Source organism: Centruroides vittatus, unplaced genomic scaffold (genome assembly GCF_030686945.1).
Source record: "Centruroides vittatus isolate TY-2023 unplaced genomic scaffold, ASM3068694v2 contig_4, whole genome shotgun sequence".
Lineage (NCBI taxonomy): Eukaryota > Metazoa > Arthropoda > Arachnida > Scorpiones > Buthidae > Centruroides > Centruroides vittatus.
The window spans coordinates 3,214,407-3,235,701 of NW_027122214.1; the positions used below are offsets into that span (position 1 = coordinate 3,214,407).

General features: G+C 28.2%; 1 protein-coding gene across 1 annotated transcript in view; it reads left to right on the plus strand.

Annotated features, from left to right (window-relative positions):
* TppII (Tripeptidyl-peptidase II) overlaps positions 1-21,295 on the plus strand; it is a 113,748-nt gene that overhangs the window by 20,523 nt on the left and 71,930 nt on the right. Inside the window, exons 6-15 of the mRNA XM_067271525.1 lie at positions 693-790; positions 3,690-3,755; positions 8,888-9,042; positions 10,001-10,074; positions 11,743-11,870; positions 13,257-13,356; positions 14,669-14,802; positions 15,478-15,608; positions 17,276-17,456; positions 17,539-17,696. Coding sequence (XP_067127626.1) covers positions 693-790; positions 3,690-3,755; positions 8,888-9,042; positions 10,001-10,074; positions 11,743-11,870; positions 13,257-13,356; positions 14,669-14,802; positions 15,478-15,608; positions 17,276-17,456; positions 17,539-17,696 — 1,225 coding nt within the window. The remainder of the gene's footprint in view (positions 1-692; positions 791-3,689; positions 3,756-8,887; positions 9,043-10,000; positions 10,075-11,742; positions 11,871-13,256; positions 13,357-14,668; positions 14,803-15,477; positions 15,609-17,275; positions 17,457-17,538; positions 17,697-21,295) is intronic.

A 21,295-nucleotide genomic window follows, 5' to 3' on the forward strand; every position in this document is an offset into this window, starting at 1 on the left:
ATGACAGAATTCGACGAAGCAGTTCGGTTTGAAACATTCTATTCTATTTTTTCAAATCTTCCATCTTCACCTGAAGAAGAACTGTTATAAGTTCGAAAACGTTAGTGAGACGCTCCTGAGACGATTTTCGCAAGGAACACCGGTAACAGGTTCGTTTTGAAGTTACAGATTAATATTTATTCTAATATAATATAATTTCCATTCTGAAAATTGAAATTTGGTTTCATATAAATAATAATAGACAAATTGCATTTTTAAAATCTTTCTTATTTCAAAATGTAAGTTTTTTTTTATCTTAATAATTATTAAATTTTTTTATCCATGCATTTTTGACTGTATTTCAATATAATGAAAATATTTCAATGGTCTTCCTCAATTTCATTATACTGACATTTCGCTGTATTAGTGCAACTTTACTATTGTGTATAGATATATCAACACATTTCAGAGAAAAATTGGAATTTTCAGGCTCAAATACAGTATAATTTTTCAGTTTATATTTATGTTTAGTTTATAAATTTACATTCTGTTTTTAATAATTTGTTTTATAAACAGTACTTCAGGAGCAAATGAAATTTGAAATAAATAGAAATTAATTTCTATTTATTTCAAATTTCACTCTATAACTTACATAATATAATTTATTATAACATTCTAAAATGTTTAAAAAAAATTAATATTTAAATTTTTAGAGCAGCGGTGGATGTAAGTGAAACTGGAGATCTTGAATCTTGCACTTTACTTAGTTCATATCGTGAAATGATGCAATATGCTGTTCTAACTTCTAAAGGTAAAGGCTTTTATATTTAATATGTATAAAAATTATAACATGTAAACCATTTCATTCCAGATTTTTATTTGAAAATTTTTGTGATCATTTCATATAAGTAATCTTGTGCCAATAAATTAGCTATTTTTAAGAATTAAAATATAATTAATAAATGAATGAAAAATGAAATTATATTTAAAAAATTTGTTTTTCAATTATAAATATTCAAGAATAATACAGATTAATAATGCAATTTCAGTATTTAACAGATTTTAATAAAACTCTTTAAACATTTAGTATGCAAGTTATATTAAGAAACCAAAATTTAAAAAAACAAATAAAATTATACTTCTTTACTCTTTTTACTATATACTAAGTTATGACTCCTACAATTAAACAGGATCTCCAAAGATAGAAATATAGAAAAAAATTGTGCATTTGTCAGATTTGGTTTAAAAAACAGAAAGACTGGAATCAGAACCAACGGACTGGAATCAATTAGAATAAACTATAATAATAAAATATTGCAAATCTTAATGAGTGAATCTTTCTGAACTAACAATGATGCAATCAAACTTACTATTATGTAAGACTAATTTGTTGGGAAAATATTCCTTTTTTAAATTTTTTAAGTATTATACATATCATTCTTGACCATTTTATCAAGTATATATGTATGTATATATATCATTGGTGCACAAGAGTAGTGACACAACTCAAAAAAATATATCTTCCAGAACAGCCACTTAAAAGTTTCTTGTTTCTTTGTTAAGTCTTTGTCATGATCTTGGATTTTGAAAATTTTCAAATCTATTTTGGAAATAAATATTAGTGTTCGTTCTTCCACATAAAAATATGGGGAGTTTGCTATACATTTCTACAATAAACTTGAAATTGGAAATTTTTGAGTTGTGTCACTATTCTTGTGCACCAACGATATATTTTGTTGTAGCCAGAATCAATTTATTAATTATAACACTTACTAATTAATCTATATACATAATCGAGATGAGTTGATAATAATAATAATCAGCGCAGAGCCCAAACGGTTAGGAGTTGAAAGTTTAAATTTGGTACACAGTTAGGATACGTTACGAGAATGCACACTAAGAAGGGATTTTTAGAAATTCTTTCCCACGGGGGAGAGGGACTGGATTAAGGCTTAACACTTCCATCAACAATAGAAGTGTTACGTAACAATGGAATTGTTAAGAGAAAGTGATGTGCAAGACGCAGGTGCAGTTTTTTTGTTTTTGTGGGAAATCAAACATATTTTTAGACCCATCTAAAAATTCTTTAATTAGTCTGGAAACAAAGGGACCCAATTCTTGCATTCTGTGAAAACAGGTAAGGTAATATTCTTAATCTTCGGTATCTTTACTTTTGCCCGAGCGACGCCAGACCCACCTGCTAGTTTAGAATATTCTGGAAGAAAAGAATCAGCTTGGAGCAGACTCAAACCTGCAACTCCTGGAAGCAAAGAGTTGGATGGAGGTCCAGGTAGTATAATTGACAACAGATCTACATGGTAAACAGGAGTTGCAAGTTTGAATCCTGCTCCGGGCCAATTCTTTTCTTTCAGAATATTCTAAATTAATTAGTAAATGTTATAATTAATAAATTTAATAAGAGAATGGTGCCTAATGCTTACCTCTAGTACCAAACTACTTAACAGTTAATCATTAATAATAGCAAATTAGCCCAATTAATTAAGGTGATAGTTTGATTTATACATATTCTTCAAACGAAAACATAAAATCAATTAGATTGCATCATTTTTGTCTTTATTACAAACAATCAATTCAATATATGGAAATCTTTAATTGTTTAGTCATATTATTATTAATGTAATTTTGAAAATAAACAGTAAAAATCAAATTTTTATATACAAAATTATTTAATTTTTATATTAAATTTGAAAAAAATTATTGCATTTTTTTGCAATTTTCATTTATATCAATATAATGAATAAACAGGAAGATTCAGTTCTTTCAAAAAGTCAGTTATCAATTTTTTAGTTATAATTTACCAAATATATAAATTAATTAATATTTACTGGTAAAGTTATTATATTAAATGTGTTAGATTGGATTAGATTAATAAAATTATTAACTATTATATTTAACATTTAATTACCTAATTCATTAATAATTAATTAGTGAATTGTCATCTTTTAGAAAATTTAATTTTAAGAAATTGTGGAAAAGAAATAACTTTTAGAGCAGATTTGAATTTGTAACCTTCTACTGTAGTGTTACAGTAGATAAAAACATGTGCAGATTATGAATTCTCAGTCATTAATAATTCAGGCCAAGATTATAATTTTTGCATATTGAGCTGATTATTTTATTTTAACTCTACTTGTATAAGAATTAAACTAATATATAACAATATAGTTATTTATATAAGCTTTCAATGTAATATCTACAGATGTTAGTAGATTTTGGTTTCAATTGCTTATACTAATTCTTTAATATGTTTGTTGCTTTAAAGGCATTAAGTTTTAAATTCTCTCATTTAATATGCCAGTAATGTTGATGGGTTCATATGAACACACCTCAAAAATGGTTGGATATGAAAAATAAATATTTGTTATAAGAAGGAATTTATTATAGTATGTAAGTTAAATTTAAAAAAAAAATTAATGTTATACTATCATTTGATACTATCTGTATATTTATATAACTATGTATACTATGTGTAATATATAAAATATAACACTGAAATATATAAAAATGAAAGATTAACATTATATGATATGTAACTATATGTTAGCAGTTATTTTTCTAATGTAATTAGAAATTTTGTACAAAAAAATGTGTTTCTGATTACATGTTGTTTTTAAAAATTTTATTATCAAATATATATATGTAATGAAATTATAGAAATTTCCTATAATTGATTTTTTTGTAATTTCCAGATATGTTAAATTATTCTATTAACATATATGATGACGGGAATCTTTTGGAAATTGTCAGTATGTCAAGTAAGTTTTTCATAAATCCTAAGTAATGATTATTGAAACAATTTATATATCATCTTATGATTTATTGTATATCAAAGTTTATTACATTTTAATATATTCCAAAGATTGCTTTATAAAGAGAATATTTCTTTTTTAATTTGTAAAATTTTGTAGTTAGTTTTCCCTATTCATCTTTCAAGCTAAAGCATTATAATCAGTTATAAAAAATATGTTTTTTTTTATTAATGGCTTTGTCATTTTTTAAAGCAAAATATAAAGATTATTGAATTTCAGTAGTGCTTTGAGTTTAATGTTTCTATTTATGGGTAAAGTCATTTCAGAATTTAAATAGAATAAATTCCAATGAGTTTGAATTTTAGGTAATTTTTTGCAGTAAAAGTTGAACTGGAAACATTTGATAAATTGTTAGTGACTCTTTATAAATTTAGGAAAACAATAAGTGAAAAAGTTTCTTGTGTATACCAATTATACATTAATGCAAAAAATTTTTACATAAAATAATATAAAGAAAATAATTATAATTTTAGAAAAAAACTTAGTTTTCAAGTAATTTGTTATCTTGGTTTTAGAATTAGTATTCATCCTTGTATTTTGTTTTATTCACTAGTGAAGTTGAAAATGCTATATATTAGACAATGTACTGACTAATTTTTAAAGACTTATTGGATTAAGTTAATGGTCATAGGTTAATGGATTTTAAAGAATTTCTAGAAATCAATACAGTAGAATTTAATAAAATATTCAACATAATTTTAATGGCTATAGTTTCGATAACATTTGAAATGGAAGGTTTTATTTTAAATTTATATATAAATTATGATGATTGATTGCTTGTTTGTTCACTATATACTTCTAGGCCGTTTGACCAATTGCTACGAAACTCAGCAGTTACGTTCAAATACTTCTAACTTTGATCATGTCATACATCCCACCCCAAAATATTGATTGCATTTCTATAAATTAACTTTTATTTACATTTGATTTTCTGAGTTACACATAGTGGCATTTATTGGAAAAAAGTTAACAAAATAATTAAGTAAATATAATTCTTACAAAAAAAGGATATAATTTTTAAAAATATATATATTATATTCATTGAATTACTACGACAATGATATAGCATGAAATAGATGCACCATTATGCCATTACTGTGACAGGTAGCACATAACACTTGCCTGTGTGGTGTAGTAGTGTGTTGCCCCCTGTACATCATACTTTTCCTGTTAGCAATAGAGTCGTGCCGGTTATATATCTGACTTCATTTGGGGGAAAATTTTTGTATTGAAATAACATGACTTGTGGTACAAATTGGAAGTTTATATATAGGTAATCTGGTCCTTTTCTCTTAAGATTTCCATGTCTGGTCTCGGCTTTCATTATCTAACTTTGTTCTTGTGATTAAGGAAGGTCAGAGACAGACGGACAACTGGAAATATATAGATCTACAGTTTTTTCAAATTGCAGCCCAATAAGTATACTCCAGTAACTGAGTGGATAAAACCACTGAACACCGCTAGTCGTCGTGGGTTTGCATATGCCCAATGGACTGGCCAAGTTGAGTTTTCTGTGTTTTCTTTGCATTAGTAACACTTCAATTGGGTCAACTTTTACATAAATGTCTTTCCGGGATGCATCCTCCTTGGTAGATCACTCACGTGTTGCGTTGTCATAACTAAATAAACCAAACTAATTCTAATGAGTGATTATTTATTGTAACATTGTCATAATGCTGGGCTGCAAGTTTTTGTCACAATGTTCTCAATTTTTTTTTAATGATGATCTTACCCTATATACATCATACTTTTCCTGTTAGCAATAAAGTTGTGTTGGCCATATATCTAACTCTGTTTGGGGAAATGTTTTGAATCAAAGTAACATTACTTCCATTCTAAACTGGACATTTGTATATAGTGTAACTGGGCCTCCTGCCCTAAGTTTTCCACATCTGGTCTTGGCTTTCATCTATCTAACTCCTTTCTCGAGATTAAGGAAGGACAGATAGATAGATGACTACAGTGGGAATTTATAGGTCTACAATTTTTTCAAATTGCAATCCAATAATTTTTTCCATAAATGCAATATTTACAAGAACACACTTCTCACATAGTTTATACAATCTGTTAAAATTTTTAAAAATTTATTATTACATAAAAGCAATTATTCTAGCATTTTTACAAGATTTTTTTATTTAAACCGATCATACAAAGTCTTTTAGACATTTTAACAACTTCGATCACATGCAATGGGTTGTGATGGCATGTGTTAGAAGTTGCTAACCTTAACCTACACGGATTAATTTTCAAAAAGTAGATGGTATTAACCTATTCCATGTAGAAATTTTTCTCCATTGCGTGTGGCCGCCATGTTGAATTTTTGTCGATGTTAAGCCTAACAAAAAAAATTTTTTTAAAAATACATAGGCTGTTTTTTTTTTCAAGCTCTGATGGTCCATAAAAAAAGACAAGTGTAAATAACAAAATGAATTTATTACCAAAAGTTAGGTACAAACACTGTTACTTTTTGACATGCATAGTCACTGTGAAGATTGAGGCATTTATCATATCTGTGGATGAACTTTTCCATCCCCTTGTCATAGAATGTTGCCGCCAATAATTTGGGATGGGCTCTAACGTTTTTTTGAAGATTATCATTGGTCTCGAACCTCTGCCCTCCTAGCCACTTTTCCTGTTCAGGAAAGAAGTAGAAGTCGCTTGGCACTAAATTGGGCTATATGCTGGGTGTTTAAAGATGAAGACTTCCACCAGTTTAAAACTTTTTAATGTGTGAAGACTTCCACCTCTTTCCTGAACTGAAAATGTGGCTAGCAGGATAGAGTTTTGAGACTAATGGCAGTCTTCAAAACAATGTTGTTAAGGCCATCTCAATTCACTGGTGGCAACATTCTATGACAAGGGGATGGAAAAGCTCATCCACAGATATGATAAATACCTCAATTTTCACAGTGATTATGTTGAAAAGTAACTATGTTTGTACCTAACTTTTGGTAATAAATTCATTTTGTTATTTACACTCGTCTTTTTTTTGTGGACCATCGGAGCTTGAAAAAAATCAGCCCTTGCAATAATTGTGGCTACTGTATTGTTAAAAATTATTTTTTTATTTTGCACAAACAAAATAAATATATTGAAAAATATAAAAACAAAAAAAATTATATTTCAAAAGTTCGTTTTAATATAAAAATTATGATGCATAGCAACATCTAGTATCAAAAACGTTCCGATGCAAAAACAAGTATATATGGAGTTAACAGGTCAGGTCAAATGAGGTAAACATGAAAATACTCAGGAACAACATGGGACAGGTTAATGAGTAATTGTTGACCATCCTCTCTTCCAGGAGGAGGTCAATGACTACTTTTGGTCAAATTAACTTTGACTCCCTTCTGCAAAAGTTCCTTCTTTCTATCGAACCAGCTGTATGGTGGCATTTAAATAGGAAAATTACATAATATAAGGTTACTGGCAAACACAAAATATGATTTAAGTGGTTTTGAGGCTGCCGAGTTTGAATATTTGGTCAGTTTTTTTTCGAAGTTTGATTTGTTGGCAGATTACCATTGGATATTTGGCTGTGAATGGTACAGTTTCTTAGAGATAACATTAGAAAATATTATGATATCAAAATGATATGATATTATGATATGAAAATTTGAGATATATTTTCAATTCCTGTCTACTTGACCATTGAATTTGTGCCATTTCAAACCATCCGAGTATCGTAACAATGGTAGGCTGAAATAAACAAACTCTTTATATGGTTTTCATTTTAATGTTTGCTATATTATAGTATTTGACTTATATACCGTATTAGCCCGAATATAACGCAACCCCGAATTTAACGCGACTCCAAAATTTTCATAAAGATATTTAGAAAAAAAAATAATACTCATAAAAGAATTCAAAGAAAGTAAAATTCAATCAGATAAGCATTTATTTAGGTATTTATAGCTAATAACACAGGTTACATTCGTGTCAATAAAATTAAGTAATGTAAAACAAAATTAATATTACGTAAGTAACAACAAAAAACGGAAATGTTTATTCAGAATCTGAACTGTTTTCAGAATGAGAACTCGTTGACTTCTGTTATTCATTATTGACTTTCGCGTTAGGGGGTAAAGCGGGTCTATTGACAAATTTTCTCGCAGTAGTACGAAATTTCTACTGACTTAACTTGAATGAGTCATATTTCTTCCCCATTTACAAACAAACCCGATGGCAATCGGTGAAACATGAGATAAATTACGGCGAGTTGAAATTTGATATGTTTATTTTTTGCGTTTTACGTATCAAATTACATTAAATTCGACACAAATAAAGCATTTTTGTCAATATAGAAATATTTTACATTGTTTAAAAGTAGAGAAAATAAAGAAAAGAAAGATGTAATAATAATTTTTCGAGCAAAGCCAAAAATTTCACAATTTTAAGATAAAAAATGGCGTCTGTGAGAGCCCACGTGACTAAAAGGCGGTCGAAAAATCACGTGACTAATGAACTTCGAACAAGCGGAGACATAGCCTTACTATAGTAGCGCTATGCAAACAAAAGCGCAGGCCTACTAACTAGATCACATGGTTGTTTTGAAGCGGTCGGTCGAGCTAGGTCTGACGTTCAGTCGCGTTTCAATCTCTGTAGGAAAATGTCCTTGTTTATACTACATTCCATTACTTAAACCCCGAATTTAGCGCGAGTCGATTTTTTAACGGAAAATAAATGGTCGAAAAATATCGCGTTATATTCGGGCTAATACGGTAACTACAAAAGTTATCTTATGTAAGGGTTTATCACATTGAGTGCCCACTCCAACACATTTAGAATGTGTTGGAGTGGGCACTCGATGTGATAAACTTTTACATAATATAACCTTTGTAAATCAAATACTATAATATAATATAATAGAAAGTTAGAAGTATGAAATAACTTTAATGTTTGTTTTTAGTTTTTGCCTCGGTTACCTGCTAGTAAATTACTAAAATGCAATATATGAACTTATTTTAAGCTTTGTAACTTAGCTATATAGAAGATTTATTATTATTAAATTTTAATATTACTTTCTGTTTAAATAAAATACTTTATTTGTTAATTAATTATCTTTTATTTGATAAAAGCATCTCATGGCACACATGTTGCAAGTATTGCTGCAGCATACTTTCCTGATGAACCAGAGAGAAATGGTATTGCACCAGGAGCACAGATTGTTAGCATAGGTATTGGAGATTCTCGTTTGGGATCTATGGAAACTGGCTCATCTCTAGTGCGTGCTGTAAGTTAATTATTAAAATTATTAATTATTATTACATTTATATATTACTGTTTTATATGTTATATAATAAAAAGAATATATATGAATATAAATAATAAAATTATACAATAATTATATAGTAAATATATAAAATAATAATAATAATTTTTATAATCATGAGGTTTTTTTAATAAATATGTCATTTTAATGCAATATTTATTTCAATAAATAAAAAGAAGGCTTGATTGAAATTATAAATTCTGTGTAATGACATGTAATAATTTTGGACAATGAAAGGTTTATTAAAACATCCCAGAAGCTGGAACTATAAATAATTACCTTACACATCAGATTTATCACATATTAAAATTATAATAATTATACACTATACATGTAATAAAACAAAATTTCCAAAAAATGTAATCAATTTTAGGAAAATCTAGAAGAAAAGATTGACCTGAAATGGTATTCCTAACTCTTCAAGAAGTGCAAGTATAGTATCAAGTTATATCAGCCAGGCTCTAAATCATATTTTATTTCTAAATACACATTAATTCTAAAACATATGTAACTACAAAGACATGTTCTAGTCAAAGTGGCAATAATATAACTTTCGTAATTATTAAGCAGTAATGACTACTACAGAATTTGCAGTAGTTGTGGATTTAAATTTCATTTGAGATTGATTGTTTTTTCTTTTAAAGTTTCTGAAATAAATTGAAAATTAATTTTAATTATTAATATTATGAAATAGAAGCAGTACTTATCTCTAGTTCAAAGTTTATAATAAGTGAATTTATTTCATTGTAATAACCTGGAAAAAGTAGCGAAGGTTATTTTTGTTGAATTGTATTACTTGATCATTTCAACAATTTTTTGTTATAAAAACTAGTAAGAAAATGTTATTTTCTAATCAAATTAATAATTGATCCAGGAATAATTTTGATTGATAAATAAAATTAAGTTTTTTTTTTCACAGATGATTAAAGTTATGGAATCAAAATGTGATGTGATAAATATGAGTTATGGTGAACATTCCCATTGGTCAGGAGGGTAAGTTTTTATTTGAATAGAATATAAAATATAAATGTTGCATAACTTTACAAAATTATTTAATTTTTATTAAGATTCATATTTTTCAATTACATATACAATTTTTTGTTGATATGCTTGTGCTTTTTTGCAATGCATATTAATGAATAATGAGACACATTCGACAAAAATTTTCTCAATATTCATTGATAAAACAATTTTACATCACAGTTTGGAATAATTCTCTCTATAATAGAATGTTACATTTATTATACTACCACTATCATAGTTAATGGACAATATAAGAAAATCTGATTTAATTTATAGTGAAGGTTTTTTAATTTGCACATGAATTTTCAGAACTGCTGTCAGGTTAATTGATATTTAAAAAGATAGTCAAATGCACAATTCAAAGATCATAAAGAAAATGAAATGGTTTAAATTCATGTAATAATTTTAAATAAACTCATTTATTTAAAAATTTTTATAAAGAAAATGTAAGAGCTTATTCTTATGTTTATATATTTGATATTAAAATGAGAAAAATACTCTTAACTTTTAGTATTAATAATTACAGAATCTCACACTATAACTAAATTATAATGGACAGACAAATGAAATGTAATGGAGACCAATAAGACATAGAAATCAACTTACATGTAAATAATCATTAGTGTTGGCAATGCACTTCTTCCATTGAAACACCAGACAATGGATGCTGTGTTCATAAAATTGTCCTTGATTAAGATTAAACTTAATTCTGAATGGGTTTTTGCATCATAGCATCTGACACAACCTTGAAAAATTGGTTGGAAAGTTAGATTAGGTATTTATCATCAAAAGCAAACTGCAAAACATTCAACTTGTGTTGGATGTTGCAGTTTACAGAAGGCTATTCAGAATGGTTTTGATTTGAACTAAGAATACTGTATCCATCATCTGTTATCACAATGGGCAAAGTGTGTTGCCAACAATGATTATTATTAACATGTAAGTTGAGTTCTGTATCTTTTTTCAATCTTTATTACATTTCATTTGACTGCTACTTATATTTTATATAATCTAATAAATACTTATTTTCCATTAGATCTAAATTAGATGCTATTACATATATAGTATTTTCTTAAAGTAATTACATTTCAGTATCACAAACTTAAAATTTTTTTTATTTAGTAATAGTTGATAAGTTATTGTTGTATCTCAATTTGGTCTTCTGTAAATATATGAAGTTAGGATTCAGAGAAGTAAAAAAAAACACACCAATCATACTTAATGTATTTTTGCTTTTGATCAACAGTTCCAGCTTTTGTGTGAGTTTAAGTAAAAAAGAATTATCCCAAGAATTTGTTTACTTTTTAATTTTTGTTAATATGAATGTTTGTTTTTAATAAAATTTGTGTATAATTTAGCACAAATTAATGGTTAGTGAAATAATTAGAAAAAATTTATTAATAGCTTAAACTGATATATAAATAAGAACATCATATCTGTACTTTAACAGACTTGCATGAGGTCAAACATGAAGTCAGTATTCTGTAAAAGAAAGAAATTATCAATAAGTCTGAAATATCTGTGATATTTTCAATTTTATTTAAGTTATGAAATCATTTTAAAATTATCTTTTCACATCTTTGTAGAAAGATGAAACTTAATAAATATTTTTCATAAAAGTTGTTTTTAATTATTTAGACGAGTTTTAGAAATTTTTCATCAAGTAATTCATAAATATGGTGTGTGTATGGTTGTCAGTGCTGGAAATCATGGTCCTGCGTTATCTACAATTAGTACTCCAAGTAGTTACAGTTCATCAATTATTGGTAAGATTGTTTTAAAAGTATTAAATTTTTTATTTTTCTGAGAAAGAATATTAAATTTATACTTTTCTTTTATAAATTCCAAATACAAATAAAAGCAAAACTTTTCTAAACTTATGATATTCTAAATTAAATTTTTTTGCAAAGTTACTAAGTCTATTTTTATATTTCTATGATGGCCCACCAGTGGCCAAGCAGGTTTCGTACCCTGAACACTGGTAGTTTGGTCATGAGTTCACGCCTTGCTTGGACAGGCTGGCCACATGGAGTTTTCTGGGTTTTCTCTACATCTGTAATGCCTAAATAGGCCAGTTTTCCTTAAAAGATCGCCCGGAAGGCATCCCCCAGGCAGATTGCCCAAGTGTTGCGTTGCCATATCTTAACAAACAAACATGGTTCTATGATATATATAAATGTATATATACACAATAGAGTCTACTATTTACAATCACTTTGGGATTAACTTACATTGATAACAATAACCAATTGATAATATTGTGAATGGTAAGTAAACATGAGAGCGTGGTTACACCAAGTAGGAGTGGCTCTAGAAAATTGTGGGATGGCTTTCCAGAAAGTATGAGAATCAGACTATTCCAGAAAAAGAAGTCTAGAAGTGGGCCTCCTGGAAAATTTTTGAAATATAATAATATAATATAATGCAATAGGCTTACTATTAAATAATCTACTATACATACAAAAGGGTACAAAAATATTGGAAATTTAAACATAAGAAATTCATTATTTATTTATTATTTTTGTACTTTCTGCAATATAAGTGGATCAGGTCTAAGGTCTGCTGGAGAAACCATTCTAGAGCTGACATGCTTTATTGAATCTGTACATAGTTATGTCATGCATAAATAAATTAATTTTCTAACATCTACTGTGTATTTAGTTTGTTGGGTGTTTGCCTTAGTGGGCTAATGAAAACCCTTTCATATCTCACATAGTTATTTATGTTTAAGTGCAAAAAATAGTTTGTTAGCATAATCAAGTAATGAATCAAAACTATTTAGCTTTTTCTCACAAATTTAGCATGAAGTTATGATTAATCATACTCCTCAAGAATTTTGTGTAGATCAAGTGGGTAGGCATAGTTGAAAAGTCAAAATATCTTATATTTATAGAATTTTTAAAATTTCTAACTTATAAGTGAATTCTTATTTTGATCAAGATAATGTATTATATCTGAAGAAATATTACATGTTCAAGAGATCTTAGAACCAGAAGTATATTTGGCATAATTTTTTTATTAGCCTTGTGATAGTAATTATTTCTCTTCAGCTATACAAATTTTTATTTTTAATTAAAATATTTGAAAATCAAAATGAGATCTTTCAACAAAACTCAGTGTCTTTTTAACAATTGAAAACTATTTATTTTCAGGTGTAGGAGCTTATGTTTCTCCAGATATGATGATAGCAGAATATTCTTTAAGAGAAAAAATGCCAGGAATGGGCTATACATGGACTTCAAGAGGACCTTCGTGAGGCATTTTTTTTTATTTATTGTAATGATACTGTTGGTAAGTAAAATCGCCACCAATTTCAAATTTAGTCCAGTAGTTGTCAAAATTATAATCTTTCATTTTTGACCTACTATAGTTTTCATCAGGAAATTAGAACATAGCAGAATGCTTGTTGAATTTTCAAGCAGGAAAATTTAATTTGGGATGAAATATAATTTAAATTGGCTGTCATATGTATACCGCATAACGTATGAATAGTCAGTTCACAAAGTATTGTCAAAACATGCCTGCTCCTGTTTGAAGATTCAATGAACATTCCATTATACTCTAATTTCCTGACCTTCAGAGTAGGTGGAAAATGTTAGAAAGGTGATAAGTTTGATGACTGCTGGACTAATTTGAGGTTGGTGGAGATTTTACTTACCATTATGTTCGTCCAGTGTGACTTAATATTATTAAATTTCATTGTAATGAATGACATATAGAAATGTAATTTATAGAAATTGTTAATTTTACAAAAAATTTATCATAATCAAATAGTAATGAAAATAAATTATCCTCTTACTGAAAAAATTGCAACTGAAAGAACTAAGGATAAAAACAATCATTATTGATTGTTGAAATTTTAAATGAGTATATTATGCTAATTAAATTTACAGTTGCTAGTTTGAAGTACGAAATGTAACATTATATATCATAAAAAAAAATTTTAATTATTGAATTTATATACAGTAGAGCGTCGATAAGTGGAACATCGGTAAGTGGAATGGCCGGAAAGTGGAACGATTTTCATTCGGACTGTGTCGTGCTGAATCGAATGTTTTTGATACTAAATTTACTTCTAAAGTATAATTTTCATGTTTTTTATATTCTTTAATATATTTATTTTGTTTGTACAAAATGCAGAAATAATTTTTAACGATACGATAGCCTCGATGATTATTATAAAAATTTTCGTTAGGCTTAAAATCGACGAAAATTCAACATGAAGCGACACGCAACGGAGAAAAATTCAACAGGAAGTGATATGCAACGGAGAAAAATTTGAACATCGGACAGGTTAATGTATTTTTTCGTACAAAGTCGGAAACTGGAACAAATCATTAACTGGAAGGACCCCAGTCCCCAATTGGTTCCACTTATCGACGCTCTACTGTATTTTATAATTATATATCATATTGCAACATATTAAAGTTGAGTTTATTAATGATAAATATAAATTTAATTTAATTTTAGAAAATAAAAATGAAAAACTAATTGTATTGTAATTGTAATTGTAATCTTTTGGAATATTTTGAAATGAATATTTTGAAATGAATATAAATTTCAGAATGATTGGAAGTTTAGGAGTTAGTGTATGTGCTCCTGGAGGAGCAATTACTTCAGTACCAAATTGGATGTTAAGAGGATGCCAATTGATGAATGGAACATCTATGAGTTCTCCACATGCAGCAGGCTCTGTTGGTATGATGAGATTTCATAAATTACATTAAATTTAATATGTAATTATAATCTCATATTGATAAAACAAAGAAATAAGTTTTTTGTTTTAAAATGTTAATATTTTCTTTAGACTATAACATTATAGATGTGCCAAATGAACTGCCAGACTAGTAATCAGCCAGTAATAAGGCTAATTTAATAATTTGAAATAAAGCAATTTTGCTATTGGTAGGCAGTTAGGTCATCATCTAATGATAACTTTAGTTTATTAAATTAACTGCCTCCCTGTAGCCAAATTATGTTATTTTCTAATTATTAAATTAGTCTTAATTCAGCCTGATTAATAATCTGGCATCTAATGATAAATTTCTAGCAGTTTGTTTGTCACACCTAATAAAATCAGTTTGATGTTTGTTGTTACATATAACATTATAGGCTAAAAAAAAATTATTTTAAATACAAAAGATTATAATTATTTTGAAAATACATATTTTTATAAAGCAGAATTTATAGATTGATATTCAAGTCAAGCAGAAATGTGTAAATTCTATTTCTATAATTGCATAATTTTAAATTATTTTTTGAATTTTTTGAAAATTTATTATATCTAAAGACTAGCATCTAAAGACTAAATTAATTTTAAATATAATTTAAATAAAAATAATAATTATTTAATTATTCAAAAATTTTTTCCAGCTTTATTGATTTCTGGTCTTAAGGCTAAAAACATACAGTGTTCTCCATTTAGTATAAGACGTGCAATAGAAAATACTGCTCTTAAAATTGAATCCTTTGATTCATTTAGCATGGGCCATGGATTATTACAAGTTAGTATAACAATTTTTATTTATATACAAATACATTAATTAATTAATTTTGATTTTCAAAATTTGTTTATTTGGATATTAATGAGAAATTTGCAGTGAGGAAACAATTAAAATTATGATTGAAAATTATTTGTATTATTCAGGGTATTATATTACAGGGTGGTTCCAAACTTTGGGAATACATTTCTGATATGACAAAGAACTAAAATGCTCTTATTAACATATGTCCAAAAATATACTGGTGCCAGATAGATAGCACTACTGAGTGTCATAAGCTACACACACAGCATATAACATTGATCAATAGTATGGCATATGTATCTCAGGCAGAGTCATAGTAGATGGTAGAAGTATCTTCCCTAGCTTCAATTTGTTCTATTACAAATGTATTCTTGTATTTTAAATTGTATTTGTTGTTGTTGTATTTTATGTTCTAAATCTATAGCTGGCCATTTAGGAGTGTTGAAATTGTTTATTGATAATTTAAATTCAGTAATAACTTCTTTAGATTCTGTTTTAAATGAGGACAGTGTCAAAATATAGCATTACATATCATTGTGAACTAATTTGTGGTTTTTGGATTTTTGAGTGTGTTTTAAGAAAGAACCAACTAAATCCGTTCTACTCATTTTCTAGCTTAATGATAAGAAAGGAAAAATAAAAATAATTTTAAAATATTAAAAACATTTTAAAAATGTTTGAGTGAGATGAGGGATGGTGGAGTCATTACTTTCATATGCATCACTACAATGCATTTACGCATAGCAATCAGAATTTAATCATATGTATGTTTACTGGGTTTCAGAATAAAGATGATGGTAGGGTGGGGCCATCCTCTGAAACATCATTAAAATGCATTGCCATTGGATTTAGATATATGTTATATGTTTCAGCTTTCCATCATAATTAGAAGTGGATGAAATTTAAGTTGCAAGATTTGAGGACCTGATACAAGGCTAGTTAAATAAATAACAGCATTTAAAAATAAGAAAAATTCAAATATATAGAAGTAATTGGTAATGTGTTTTATAAACAAGATAATTTAATAGTGTTTTAGATTAAAAAAAGTGTTTAATTTCTTCTACATCTTGAGGAGAAAGATATCCTTAAATTTTATGCTGTTTTGAATACTAAATATTTTGATATTAGAAATATTTGATACTGTTTATTGTACTCTGTAGTGCTTTTATTTTCAAATTGGATAAATATAGAGCTATGAAATTGTGATATGGTTATGAAAAAGATACCGAAAAACTATATGATAGTATAAATTACACAGATAGCAAAACTAGAAAATTCAATAAAATTTGAATTTAAATGAAATTTTTCATTCTATCTATTTTGTATTAATTATTATAAGAAATAAAACAAAGACAAAAGATGATTTATAATATAAATGTTTAACAATTTAATTTAGGATTTATGAAAATTTGTAAAAAATTTATTACTGAATTACTTATATACTTAAAACTTAATTGAAAAATTATCTAAATAATTTGAAAGATTTCATTAGGTTTTAATGATAGATGTATGTTGAATTAATAATGCTTTTTTCCTCCTTGAAAATTTGTGATGCATTTGAAGAATTTTTCATTTTATCAGTTTTAAAAATTTACTTTGATACATTTACCTCTAAATAGTTTCTGATATTTTATTGTTATTTTTAGGTTGAAAAAGCTTTTGAGCACTTGGAAAAATTCTCTAATTGTTTAGAAAATGATATCCGTTTTAACATAACATGTGGATCAGGTATGAATGGTATTTATTTACGAGAAAGCCATCAATTGCAGCGCCCTTCAATTATTAATGTTACTGTAGAACCAATATTTCTTAATGATCAAAATACAGGTAATTTTTAAAAATATTTTTATAATGTATATTTTTTAATGTGGAAACAAGAATAATTGACATTGGGATATGCTTTTTAAAGATCCAAAGAAAAAAATAAATTTCCAATTGAATCTCAAACTTATTTGTGATGCTTCATGGATTCATTGCTCATCTCATTTAAATCTTAATTACACAAGTAGAACATTTGCAGTTGAAGTGGATCCTGTTGGACTTCCTAATGGAGCTCATTATACTTCAGTATGCATTTTATTTTATCTAAAATTTAATCATAAAGGTTATTTTAAGTTTTTTATATATGAAAATAGCTTTACTAAAATAATAAAATGAAAGTAAGTAAATAATCATTTTCTCACAATATTATTATTATTTTGTTACTGATTATTAATAAATTCTAAATTTGACTTATGTTAATCTCATTGATATTTTATTGTAATTTTGTGATGTTCTTCCAAGATACTAATTAATTAGAACAGGATTGTGTATCGATTGGTTAAAATTATAAATTATATTTAGCTTATTTTGTTATAAAAAGAACAATTTATAGTAAAACAAGCTAAAAATAAAAATTATGATGCTAATTTTTAAATACCATACTTCCACACATAAGAGCATACTCTTATAGATTGGCATCTTTTATTTATCAATAGTTTCTCGTTATTTATTTTGAGAACGTTTTATTTTGTTAAAGGACAAAAGCACCACACTCAATCGAAAAATAAAGTTCTAAATTTGAAAAAATAATAGTCTTACCATGACTGACACTCATACCACCTATGTTGCCAATTTACTACAACATCTCAGATTGAATGATTTCTGAATAGGAATTAAAGAATGGTCTCTTAATCCCAACTGTGATTGATTTAAAAAAATCAGAAGTAATTTTTTTTTGAAAGGATTGGTAAAGACAAATATTCAAAAGATTGTAAATAAAGAAAATAACACTTATTTTGTTAGTATAAGTATGTAAATGAGTTGGAGTGGCACTGCTTGTTACACCACACTAGGGAGTACAAAAGACCCAACAAGACTGAAGAAAAATGAGGTAAAGCTCCTGTAAATTCTTGAGTGAGTGCAGTTGATGAACAGACTTTTTTTCTTTTTGGTGTGATGGTTAGGCAAGTTAGTTGTAAGAATCTTTTTGTGAATTTTGTAAATAGTCTAGTTTTCATATTTGTTAGATTTTTGTGGAGATAGTTATAATTCTAAATCAAATTTAAGTTCCCAAGTGTTGGGAAAGTGTTCTTTTGTACATACATTTGTTTTTGGTTTTGCTTAGATAAAGTATCATTGAATTTTCATAACTTATACAGTTTGTTTTTCTAACTTATTTCATATTTATTACTATTATTATACATACAGTAGTCAGTCATAGAATAATAATAAATTTAATTTTTTTTGTGCATAATCAAATATTTACTTTGGGTTTTTTTCATAAATTAGCTGATTATTATTATTATGTTGGGTTAAGTGAGATATACTCGGTTAACACCGGTGGCTGTGTACTATGCCGGACCAAAGTCAAGGCATAGTAACCAAAACAGAAATTAAAGAAGTGTATTAGTGTGTGTGTCTGTATTCAGGAATTTTCTCACAATATGACATGTATTCAATATAGTGGCCTTCTGTAGTGTGATGTATGTGTTTCTATTCAATTGTAATGTGCCCAGGCTTTTGTGTAGTGTGTGTGGTATGACACCTGTAGAAGAGAGAACAACAGGTACAATAAGCACCTTATCCATCCTCCACAGATGCCTTATTTCCTGAGCGAGTTCTGTGTACTTGCTAATTTTTTCAGTGCATGCGTTTTGTATATTGTGAGTGTTTGGAATGGATATGTCTATAATGTATGTGATTTTATTCTGTTTGTCAATGAGTGTGATGTCTGGTCTGTTGTGGTAAATTGTTTTATCTGTGATTATGGCTCTGTCGTAGTACATTTTGTGCGTGTTGTTTTCCAATACTGTCTGTGGAATGTATTTGTAGTATGGTTTGTGGATGTCTACTAATTTGTGTTTCTTTGCAAGCTCTTGGTGTATTATATTTGCTACTTGATTATGTCTGTGTAAATAATCTGTCTGTGCCAAGAGCTTGCAACCAGAGGTGATGTGTTGTATAGTTTCTGGCATAATGTGACATTTTCTGCAAGTGTCATTTGTGAGTGTTGCATCTTTGAGTATGTGTTTTCTGTAGTTTTTAGTATTTATGACCTGATCCTGTATGGCAATCATGAATCCTTCCGTCTCCCCAAAGAGGCATCCCCGAGCTAACCAGCTGTTTGACGCAGTTTTGTCAACAAAATCCTGGGCCAGATCGTAAGGATGCCTGCCATGGAGTGCCTTTCGAGCCCACGATTGCTTAATGGTGTCTATGCTTTTTATATGTTGCGTTGTGTCCATATGATGTGAGTGTAAGTTTAATGGTGTGTTATTCGAGTCTGCTAGAGTTACTGCTTTATGTAATTGTGATGTTTCTTGTTTTTTGTAGAAAAACTCTCGCAGTGACTGTATTTGTTTGTAGTGAAGGTTAACTATGTCAATCAGGCCACGTCCGCCATCTTTACGTGGAAGGGTTAATCTTTCTGTGGCGGATTTAGGATGATGTTGTTTATGCTTAGTAAGTGTTGTTCTTGTTTTCCTTTGGAGTTGCTCAAGATCAGTGTGAGTCCAATGTATAACTCCAAAAGAATATGTGAGTACTGGGATGACATATGTGTTTATTGCTTTAACTGTGTGTTTTGCATTTAATTGTGTTCTGAGAATAGCATTTAACCTACTTTGGTATTCTTTAATTAATCTTTGCTTTATTTGTGTATGTTCTGTTAGTTTGGCCTGTTGGAATCCTAAATACTTGTAGAACTCGCCCTCTTTCATGGATTCAATAACGTCTCCATTTCCAAGTGCAAAATCTTCTTTCTTCAGGATTCCTTTTTCTATGTGAAGTGTTTTGCATTTATCTAGGCCAAATTCCATTTGTATGTCATTGGTGTATGAATGTGTGATTTGTAGGAGTTGATGAAGTTGTTTTTGTGTGGATGCATAAAGTTTTATGTCATCCATGTACATGAGATGTGACAGTGTAAACTGTGTTGTTTTTTCGTGTCTGATATTGTAACCATATTGCGTGTTGTTTAACATGTTGGATAATGGGTTCAGGGCTAAGCAGAACCAGAGAGGACTCAAGGAATCTCCTTGAAAAATTCCTCGCCTAATAAAAATTTGGTTTGTTTGTATGGAAGTGTTACTAACCCTGAGATGTAGTGTTGTTCTCCAGTGCTGCATAGTGTTTTGAAAGAATGCAATGAGTGATGGATGTATTTTGTACATGTGTAGGATATGTAGCAGCCAACTGTGTGGAACACTGTCGAATGCTTTTCTGTAGTCTATATATGCCATGTGTATGTTTCTGTGTTGTCTGTGTGCTTGCCGTAGAATGACTGAATCTATGAGTAACTGTTCTTTGCATCCCCTGTGGTTTCTACGACAACCTTTTTGTTGTTCTGTTAGAATGTCGTGTTCTTCAACATGTTTGTATATTTTGTTTGCAATACAGGATGTCAATAATTTGTAGAGTGTTGGAAGACATGTAATTGGTCTGTATTGTGTGGGGTCCGTGGTATTGTTGTTTTTAGGTTTCATGTAGGTGATGCCCTGAGTAAGAAAATTTGGCATGTCTTGTGGATTGATGATGATGTGTGTTAGATGTTTAGCTAGTTCCTGGTGCAGTGATGTAAACTTTTTGTACCAGAAATTGTGAATGTTGTCTACACCAGGTGTCTTCCAGTTGTGTGTTCTGTTAACAGTGTATTGGAAATCATGTATGTTTATTTCAACACAGGG